This window comes from Gopherus evgoodei, chromosome 21 (genome assembly GCF_007399415.2).
Source record: "Gopherus evgoodei ecotype Sinaloan lineage chromosome 21, rGopEvg1_v1.p, whole genome shotgun sequence".
NCBI classification, from domain to species: domain Eukaryota; kingdom Metazoa; phylum Chordata; order Testudines; family Testudinidae; genus Gopherus; species Gopherus evgoodei.
Window position 1 is genome coordinate 17,015,916 of NC_044342.1, and position 11,250 is coordinate 17,027,165.

Sequence of the window (11,250 nt, forward strand, 5' to 3'; positions counted from 1 at the left end):
GCCACTGTAAATAACCTAGCACAGAACTCAATAGAATTTGGTTATATAAGTTATTTACATACTGTGATGCAAAGCCACACTGGCCAGGAAGAGGATAATGAGCTGCTGTGGGTTCAGTCACCTCTGTTTCACTATTTAAATCCATGGCATATCCACACCTTGAATACTGTGTGCAGTTCTGGTCATTTCATTCTATAAAATCATGACTGGCGTGGAGAAAGTGAAAAAGGAAGTGTTACTTACCTCTTCACATAACACGAGAAAGGAGATTTAAAACAAGCAAATAAACAAACAAAAAGCATATCTTCACACAATACATAGTCAACCTGTGGACCTCATTGCCAGGGATGTTGTGAAGGCCAAAATTATAACTGGGCAGAAAAAAAACTAGATTAGTTGGGGGATGATAATGGAAAACAAGCATTACTGCTTTTTGAAAGCTTTACCACCATTAAGTGAAAGTGTGCAAGTGGAAAAATAACAAAAAGTGGTAAAGCAGCAGGTCATGACATGGAGCACAGCAGCAAGTGGTTAACCACAAAGTTAGCACATGTCCAAAGTCTTAACCATAAAGATAAACAAGAGGCAGGGAACCAAAGCAGGAGAGAGGGGAGCGAGAGAGAAGACACTAATTGAGAACTGCTAGCAAGAGCTGTGGTCACAAATCATTCTCCCCCGATGACCTGCAGACAACTGGCCATCGGAAGCGGGAAGCTACCTATTCAGGATCACCTCTGATTGTATGTCACTGCGGTTCGAGGTGCTTCTAGCTAACTGCAATAGGGATTTTTGTGTTAAAAGGCTTTGTGTTTTTGAACTGCTTGTGTCAATCACTTATTGGACAAAGATGTCGTGTCCTCAGGGAATTCCTGAAATCACCCCAACACAGTGAAACCCTGGAAGGGTAACAGAGCATGGGGTCCATCAATGGCTATTAGCCAGGATGGTCAGAGATGCAAGCCCATGCTTTGAGTGTCCCTAAACTTCTGACTGCCAGAAGACTGGACAACAAGGGATGGTTCACTCAGTGATTATCTGTTCTGTTCATTCCCTCTGAAGCACTTGGCATTGGCCACTGTTGGAAGATAGGATACTGGGCTAGATGAACCATTGGTCTGACCTAGTGTGGCTGTTCTTATGTTCCTTTGCCCCATTACTGGAGGGAGGAGCTAGCAGGGGAAAGCCCAGGTCATTTGGGGGTTGGCAGGAGCAGGGACCGATCTCCAGCTCTGACTCTATGAGATAGGCCTGGCTCAGAGCAGGAACTGACTACAGATGGGTGCAGGCCAGTCCCTTCCTGAGGGAAAGTGGGTGTGATACAAGACTATTGTTTTAATTTGCTCCTGCAGTAGAAAGAGAAAACCTGAGACATAAGGCCTGGTATGAGGGGCCTGGTATGAAGACTAAGGCCTGAAGTAAAGTAATCAGGCCCTGCTGATATAAAGCAAAGTTAGCAAGAGTCAGGCTATAGGCAGAAGTTAGGCCCTGTTACAAAACATGGCTGCCTGCACATTCACAGAAATTGGCAAGAACAGGGCTGGTATTGCAAAAGGAGACACATTGCTGAGAAGTGCTAGGTACAGGGAACTCAGGAAAACATATTCCAGAAGCATGGTACCAGAACACCCCAATACCTTTGATGGTAGGAACACACCCTTGGAAGATAACAGGTACACAGTGACCCTGCCTAAAGATAAGGTCAGTATGACAGTGTGATGGCTAGAGATATTTTGATGGAACCAACAAGGACAAGGTAGAGGGTGGTAACTCATCACATCGGAGGGGCAATATGTAACTTGTTTGTATCAGTGCATCAAAAGAGGTTGCAGAAGGGGTGTCTTGGTTCAGCCGAGGGGAAAGTGGAAAATCACACTTCTCACTGAGCCGAGTCCATTGTAATGAGCATACATGTGCCCCTGTACCTGCCATACATACATACAGCCATGCTTCGTTAACAGGGGCAGCTCCAGGCCCCAGTATACCCAGCGCGTGCTTGGGGCGGCATGCTGCTGGGGGGTGCTCTGCTAGTCACCGGGAGGACGGCAGGTGGCTCCGGTGGACCTTCCGCAGATGTGCCTGTGGAGGGTCCGCTGGTCCCGCAGCTCCGGTGGACATCGCACAGACGTGCTTGTAGAGGGTCAGCTGGTACCGCGACTCCGGTGGACCTCCCGCAGACGTGCCTGTGGAGGGTCCGCTGGTCCCGCAGCTCCGGTGGATCTCCCACAGGCACGTCTGCGGGAGGTCCACTGGAGCCGTGGGACCGGTGACCTGCAGAGCGCCCCCTGCGGCGTGTCGCTGTGGTTGGGGCGGCGAAATGGCTAGGGCCGCCCCTGTTCATTGATAAACCTGGCTGAGTGCCTTCACCACTGAACCGAGTGTGACAGACTACCCAGAGGTGCAACTTGGAACTGGGGTACCACTGAGCCTTCTGTCTCACCAGCCTGGATTCCCTTACTCACTGTGATGCTGTGACAAGCTGCAGACCTCTCCTAGTCATGCGCTCACACAAGCATTTACACAGGCAGGGACACACCCAGCTGCAGCTACATGAATGCCTTTGCTAATCACTCAACCATAGAGTAACTTCAGCCCCCACCCTAGGACTCCAGAGCTATTCAGTCTTGTCCTGGTCAAAACCCTTACCAGTGTAAGTTTGTTACCCACTCCGCCACTCCCTCAATGCAGAGAGGACAATGCACCAGCCCCTGTTCCTGATCAGATTTTCCTTTGCACTTAAAACTAAGCACTGCTTTAGGTAAAAAAAATATAAAACAGATTTATTAACTTGGTGAACTTGGTGATAGATGCTTAATTTTTTCTTGTGTATTCTCTGAAAGAAAGAAAGAAAGAAAGAAAGAAAGAAAGAAAGAAAGAAAGAAAGAAAGAATCTTTCCCCAGATCTCCAAATACTTCTTTGTTATTCCACCCCTTTTAACTTTATTCAATATTTACTTAAGACCAGATTTTCAAATAAATTTAAGTCCCTAAAGATTCAGTTAGGCACTAGTGGGATTTTATAACTCCTCAGTAGCTAAAATTAATTGATTTCAACAAATATTAGGAGCCAATATATGTTCGAAAAGCACACTAGGCACCTATCTGCATCTTTAGGCACCTAAATGTCTTTAAAAATCTGGCCTTTAGTGTATAATACTTTTTTCACCTGAGCTGATGAAATATGACAGTTGTTACAACACTACAATATATCTGCTAATATGACCGCCAAGCTTCACAAAAGGGAAATTTCTGGTTACCTCTGTAAAGAGAAGAAAAAAAAATAACACAGGCGTGTGTCAGCAAAGCCCAGAGTGATCTACCTATAATTTCTTCAGCAACATACATAGCACATATGTGCTAAGATTCTCACTCCACACTCATTGTACTGTCATAATAGGATCTTAATGGAACCAGTCCAAAACATTTTTTTCCCATGGAAATGTTTAAGTTTTCAGCCAAAAAAATCCAAAAGAGAGATTTTGGCCAAAAATTGGAGTTGCAGAGCCTTCTCCCATTCGCCACCATGTTCACCCTAAACAGCTGCCCACCTGGATCCCTGTTGCCTGTATCTGAAGCTGCTTTTACACAACTGGGAGCGTCTCCTGCACTGGAGGGGAAACAGCCCTCCTCCCACTACCTAAAATGACATGGCTTTGCCTGGCCATCCCTTCCCCACCCAACCCAGCTCCAGCCCCCACTTCCACGCATTCTTTTTCCCCATCACTGAAAGGGTCTGGAGGAGGTGCAGGGTCTGGACTGCTCCATCTCATGAGTGTGAATTTTCATCATCAACCCTAACATGACACTTGTTGCGTTCTGTACCCAATGCATCCTGAACCCAATGCCTGTAGTCAAGTCCCATCAGGTTTGGGTCAGGCACAGGGCTCCACTCCAGTAGAACTATGGGATTACACAATTTTACAATTTCTCAAAGCAACCAGGTGAGACAATACAAAGACGCACAATGCTGCACAGACATAGCATATTTGGGGGGTGTAGCAGTAATAAAAGAGGACAAGACACAAACGAATAGAGAAAGGTGGGAAGGAGGAAGGAGATGACTGGGGATGGGGAAGGGGAAAAGAGGAGGCGGCAGGCAGAAGGGAAGTCAGGCATTCTTTGAAACATTTCAGTGTTTTTAACCAAACGTATCTAGCAAGTCCAAATTTCTTCAAATACATCTAATTGCTCTCTATGACAATAGGTTATTCTTTCTGCAGCTGTTAACTCAGACAGGTGTGAATATCACTGGCCTAGTCCTGCATTTTTGCAAAACCCTCTGTGTGGTGATCACTGCAGCCCACAAGAACCAAAGTCTGTGTGGTGAGGTTAAACCCAGCCTAGCAGGTGAATAACCCAGGCTACATTCCATTTACCCACATTTACCCTCAAATACACAGCAGGTAAGAGGCAAAATCTGGCCTAGGAATAGTCTTATTTGTTACTCATGTCTCATTTTGACTACTGTTCTGATTATATTATATTTATTATAAAATGTTTTGGCTGTGGTATAATATAATATATAAACTTTGGGCCCTAAATGACTTGCCCCAGGTCCCACAGGAAGTATCTGGCAGAACCAGGAACTGAACCAGGCTATATTACGTCCCAATCACTGGGCTGTCCTACCACATCAGACTATTCCCTGAGCTCAGTAGGAGGCAGAACACTTGCTTCTATTGCTACCCATATGTTGCCTCATGCTCTCAATGCAATACATGAAAAAAAAACATAGAAATGTCAGGCTAGAAGGGACTTCAGAATACCATTGAATTCACACACACACACACGCACCGAGTACCCCTACACCATCCCTGACAAGTGTTTGTCTAACCTGCTCTTAAAAATCCTCCATGAGTGGGGATTTCACAACTTCCTTGGTAACCTTCTGGTAAAATGTCTTATGGTAAAACTACAACAAATCTAAACCTGGTGAGGCAGACTCTTGAACCCTCGTTGATCTCTGTGCATGGAACTCCCATTAACGCAATGACCTGTACATCAGATAGAAAACAGCTCCTCGGCTTGGGATTTCCAAAGGCAGTTCTAGGCATTAGGCAGCTGCCTCTCCTTGGGAGCCAACCCAAAGGGACATGCTGATCTAACACCATATTCCTCAGAGGAAGTGTCTGTGAGCTTCAGCTGATGAGTCCTTCTGGGCAGGGGAAGAGAGCTGAAATACTCTGGTTCTATCCACAAGCAAGTCCTTAGCCAGCCAGGAGAATGGTGCCTTTCTCAGAGGTAAGCCCCAGATTCCAAGCTGGTTTGACTTCTAAACAAGCGTGACAAGGGAAGAGCTAGGAGTAGAATGGGACGGTGCTCACCCCACTTAATGTGAAACTTCTTCGGTGCGTCATGGGGTGAAAAGCAGGGTAGAATTTGTGGCAATATGTTTGATTAGCAGGGATAATTTCTGGGATACTGTGTACACTGGTGGTCTCCACACCTCAAAAAGGATGTTGAAAACTTGGAGATGGTTCAGAGAAGAGCCATCAAAAATATGTGAAGTTTGGAAAACCTTCCTTTCAGTGAGACATGAAGGAAACTTCATCTGTTTAGTTAATGCTCAAGGAGGATAAGAGGTGACTTGTTTATGGGCTGAAAGGATTTCTGATAGTAAAAGGCCCCCTAGAAGCCAAAGATCCAATGGCTGTAAATTGAGGCTGGACACATCCAGGGTAGAAATACGCCACAAGTTTTAAACAGGTAGGGTAATTAAACATTAGAAACATTCAACAAGGGATGTGGTAAATCCTTCTTCTCTTGGAGTCTTTACATCAAGATCTGATATCTTTCTAAAAGATATTTTCTAGTACTCGCACAGCGTTCCTGTTCCATGACGAGGGCTCCTACACACTACGATAAATAACAGTAGCTCATCCTCATTGTACTGGGGATGCAACTCTCTGGTCTGTGTTTTCAAACTGGGTGGCCACAGCGGTTTCTTCTGGTCTTAATATCCATGAAATATGTATATAGTAGGGAAGTGTTGAAAACAGCCCTGCTGACACTTAGGGCATGCTTCAGAGAGGATCTATGTGACAGGAAGTTTGGAAAAGGAAGAGGGAAGGGGCCCGGTGGTGGAATGTATTGTATTTGTAGACTGAGTTAATTTATTTTATCACATGGATTTCTCTCTCAATGGCTGGGCAGTTCCTCCTATGTGGATTGTGAGTTCAGTGTCAGGGCACCTAAATCCAGATTTTTAAAGCTATTTAGGCACCTACTTGAATTTTCAAAAATATCTTGGTTCCTCAATCAAATTGATTTCAGTGGATTTTAGACATCTAACTACTTTAAAAATCTGGCCTTTGATCTTATTTATGAGTAACCCCCCCATTTGAATTTCGAAAAAATAATAATAAACATTAGACTTCAGTGGAAATGCTGTTTCATCTGGATTGAAAAAAGTTCATTCAGTGAATTCATTTCAATGAAATTTCTGTTGTTTGTTTGTTTGTTTTTTTTTGCCAGAATGGAGTATTCTGATAAGGTCACTATGGAATGTTTCAGTTCTCCATTTTGGAATGACTTTTCATTTCAGTTTTTGTATCTGATATGATGTGAGATGATACAGTTGAAATAAGAATGAAATGTTTCATTTTCATCCAAATGAAGCATTTCAATTGACCCACAATAAATAATTTTTTTTTCAAAATGTTGTTTCATGGAAAATTTCAACTTTTTTTTCTGATCCATTTTGGAATGGAAACATTTGCAAAATGCAGAATTTCCCATGAAACAAAACCTTGGATTCCTGCACAGCTCTCAGAAATATAAGTAACACCCACTTGCTAAATTCCTTCAATTTGTTGATGACATTAGGACTGGAGTTAATCCAGAGGTAGAAGTAAAAGATTTGGAGGTGATACAGAGCCAGTAAACCTATCACTGCCTAGAGCTCTTGGTCCATTAGTATCTAGGTTTAATCAACTCCAGGGCACACCACAAGATTTATTTATTATCCCAGACTTTTTCATAATGCCACTGTTGCTACAGAAGAGAATGTGCTTTAGTAAGTAGAGCACTGGACTAGCATTCAGGAGACCTGAATCCTGTTCCCAACTCTGCCTCTGGCCTGCTGGGTGATGATGGGCAAACCACTAGCTCACTCTATGCCTCAGTTTCCCCACCTATAAAATGGGGGTGATCACAGAGACCTCCTTTATAAAACACTTTGAGATCAACTGATTCCAAGTGCTATAGAAGAGCTCAGTGGTGTTATTATTAATACAATATCTGGAGCACTGGACTGGAGGAGAGGAGACCACAGGGGGCTGGAGCAGGGGTTTCTCACTAGCTGCTCTGTGTCCCAAGCCTGCACAGATCACTGTGAGGCCTGAGTGTCTATGTTTCCTTACTTGCCGGTCTGTAAAGCACAGAGCAGAAAGATTTTTGATTCCATCCATTGAGAACTTGAAGGCCTCAAGCCATAGTCAGGTGAACAGAGGCCAGTGTGATGGGACAATGACTACTACAACTAATAATGTCAAAGTTCTATTCTATATAGATTTGTATACTGTGCTGAACACCATAATACCAAGTGTCTATATAATGCTTATTCATTTGCTATTAGTGTCATTGCTAATGATGAATTCTTACTTTGGTGTACAGTGGCAATATCTAGGGGGATGGGTTATTTGTAATATCATTTGGGACTCACCAAGACACAGGCAGCTGTGTAAATGCCTTTGAAAAATCCTAGGTGTTACACAGAACACCTCTGTAACCAATGCCAAGATTCATTGGCCAGATCATCAACTCCTTTATCTTCCAAGTTAGCCAGAAAATCAGAGGGAAATCTCTGTAATAAAGCCAGGGTGTCTGCCAGAGTCAGTGTCTCAGTGGGTAGCAGGAGGGACATGCACCAGCATCTGGCACCAAGAATCTCGCTGTCAGGCATGACTCAGAGAGGGGAAACTTTATGGGCCTTAACATCAATGGGGACAGGGAAAGAGCTACCGGGTAGATACAGACAGCCAAGTGCTGCTCCTGCCCGAAGCAATGATGCAGTTTCACACTTCCCAAATGTGAAAATTGCATATTTGGGATGTTAGACGATAACAGATCTCTGCTGATGGACACAATGCATAAACAGAAGGAAAGCAAGAAAGCTCTTCAGTGTAATTGCATCTTCTCTGTCCTTTGTGCTCCTCTCTGCTGCCCATTCCCTTATTTTCAATTAAAATTACAGCAGTCAGAAGAACTAAATGTTGCTAAAGATTTTCTCCATCTGATCTGTTTGCTGCTTCGCTAAACAGTGGCTAATAGCTGAGAATGTGCCATGGATCTTTGAATGCTTGCTCATTTCCACTCAGACAGGGAGCAAATGTCCAGCCACTGAATGATGCAACAATTTCCCCAGCATTCATTCCCACCGAATTCAGTTCAAAGGCACAGAACAAGGGCAGAGAAGATGCATTTCTTCGGGCTCCACGTGCTGGTTCATCTGGTCCCACGTTTCAAAGGATTGTAAAGCTTTTCATCCTCTAAACTGATTGTTGCTGGCTGAAATCTATCTCCAGTGACCAGCAAATGAAAATAATTAGCATCAGTTGTCTGGTTGTTAGCAGGTATAAAATGATTTGTTTGGTCTTAGTAAAATGTTCCAAATACCTTGTCGGTAAAAACTATTAAGCACTGAATTAGTCAAAAATAAAGCATCATGATCTGATTCAGACAACTGGTTATGACGGTTTGAACTGCAGTGCAAATAATAGATTTTTGAAGTTCTGGCTGTTCCAAAACAAGAAAACAAATTTTGGATAACTTGAAAACAAAGTTATTTGAAATGTTTTTTGCAAACCGAAAAGACAAATGTGTTGTGTTGACCAAAATATTTAGTTTGACCTGAAATAAAATGTTTTGTTTTAATTTCAAGCATTTTTGTACATTTCTGATTTTTTTCTTAATTGAAGAAAATTCAAAAACAAAAATTCATGTTGACCCAAAAAATCAAAATCTTTCATTTTGGAAATCTCAGAATGAAACATTTTGATTTTTTTCTTTTCTTTTCTTTTTTTCTTTTCTTTTCAAGATGAACAGTTCAGCAAAACAGACATGAATTTGCTAAATGTTTCTGCATTTCTGTATCTTATCTGCATTTTCTAAACCTCCCCACTGCCCAAAGAAAAAAAAGTTTTGGCTGAAAAATGTCACACATCTCTGTTAGGAATGAGCAAATTTAGAGGATAGTGTAGAAAACTTTACACTGTCTTTGACCATTCAAACCAAAATACAGGACTTCAGCCTCTCATGAACTATCTTTAAACCCTCTGAGATAGGTTGTACCGTCAGCTACACAGGTTATAATAAGATCCAATGAGATAGAAAGGTCTGATTTTAAGACCATAAGGGTCCATTATGGCCTGTGTTACGCAAGACAGATGAAATGATCCAATCTAGCCTTTTGGCCTTTGAAGCTAGAAATAAAATCTATGAATTAAAATCACTGAGTCAGGACTCCTGCATAATGCAAGGCAGAGAATTTTTCCCAGTGATTCTTGAATTTATCCCAGTAACTAGCCACTAGTAAGAACATTTTCCATTAAAACATATTTTTTGTAGAAAATGGCTTTATCATAGATTGTGAGTTTTCTCAGTAGAATTACTATTTTTATAGAAAATATTCAGGATTGTGTAGAAAATGTGAAAAATTAAAATCATTTTTCTCATTTTGGCCACTGAAAAGTGAAAAAAAAATCTGGATTTTGGACTTCCAATTTTTATTTTTTTCTGGAAAAAAAGATTATTTCCCAGCCAGTTCTACTAATAACTTGTGATTGAATTAGGTCATAATGTTGGAGGCCTAAGTAGATGAATCCATGGTATGGCTTCCATTTTCTGGATATCCAAATCCTAATAATTTTAATGGCAATTGAGCATCCAGCCTCTTTGGCTGGTTTGCAAGCACTTTGCCTAAATTTTCAGTCTCAGTTGGACGTATTTTTGCATTTATCAAAAAAGGTAAATAAATGACTTTCATGCTTTCTCCTCCCTGATGCGTGTGACTTTGTTCACTCCCTTTGCCATTGAAATACGCCAAGCCATTGGACAAGGGAAATCAGACCGCAGTGACTGAGTTCATCTTCGTAGGATTCTCCTGGCTGATGGAGCTGCAGGCGCTGCTCTTTGCAATGGTTCTGTCCATGTACGCGGTGTCCCTGACTGGGAACATTCTCATCACGGCCATCATAAAATCCAACCAGTCCCTCCACATGCCTATGTATTTTTTCCTTACCAACCTGTCCCTGCTGGAGATCTGCTACACAACGTCCATTGTGCTCAAGATGCTGGTGAGCCTGGTGTCAGAAAACAGAAGGATCTCACTATGGGGTTGTGCCATGCAGATGTATTTTTTCACCCTCTTTGGCATCACTGAGTGCTGCCTCCTGGCTGCCATGGCCTACGATCTCTATGTGGCCATCTGCAACCCGCTGCGCTACACCCTTGTCATTAGAAAGGGGGCCTGCGCCCAACTGGCCATAGCCTCCTGGATGGTGGGGATGCTAGTGGGCTTGAGCCAGACCAGCTATGTCTTCAGTCTGACATACTGTGGGCCCAACAGGATCAACCACTTCTTCTGCGACATCCCGCCCCTCCTGAAGCTGGCTTGCGGGGACACCTCCATGAATGTGTTGGCCGTGTACCTGGTGGCTCTTCTTTTCATAACCTCCCCATTCATGCTCATCCTGACCTCCTACCTCTTCATCATTGCCTCTGTCCTGAGGATGCCATCAGCTGAGGGGAAGCACAAGGCCTTCTCCACCTGCTCGTCCCATCTCATCGTCGTCTTGCTCTTCTATGGCTCTGGCATCATTACCTACCTCAGACCCAAGTCCAGCTACTCAATGGAGAGCGACAAGCTTCTGGCCCTCTTCTACACGGTGGTGACGTCCATGCTGAAACCCATTGTCTACAGCCTGAGGAACAAGGAGGTCAAGGAAGCCCTGAAGAGGGTGCTCCATGGGATGACATGCCCTCTGTGAACGTAGGGTGTGGTTTCCCAAGGGCACAAATGAATTCCAGTGTGGCCTGGGGAGATGTAAGTGTGTCCAGGGGTGGGTTTATTTAAAAAAAAACAGTGCAACCCACATTTCCAGTCAAGACAGACTGGTCTTGCCTGGCCCGTCCTACAGCCCTTGTACACACAGCAGGTCTCTTCAGCCAGGCCTCCCAGCTGGCGGGTGTGGAGAGACCTCTAAGTCCCTTCTCCTGGGTCTCTCTCCCTAAATGAGCTGGCCTCTTACTTAT

At 43.5% G+C, this 11,250-nt stretch overlaps 1 protein-coding gene across 1 annotated transcript; it reads left to right on the forward strand.

Moving 5' to 3' along the window:
* The first annotated feature begins 1,497 nt into the window (after positions 1 to 1,497).
* LOC115638123 (olfactory receptor 10A4-like) lies at positions 1,498 to 10,985 on the forward strand. Its single transcript, XM_030539702.1, has 2 exons — positions 1,498 to 1,698; positions 10,044 to 10,985. Exons 1-2 carry the CDS (start codon positions 1,498 to 1,500, stop codon positions 10,983 to 10,985), a joined length of 1,143 nt encoding a protein of 380 aa, XP_030395562.1.
* The last annotated feature ends 265 nt before the right edge of the window (positions 10,986 to 11,250 follow it).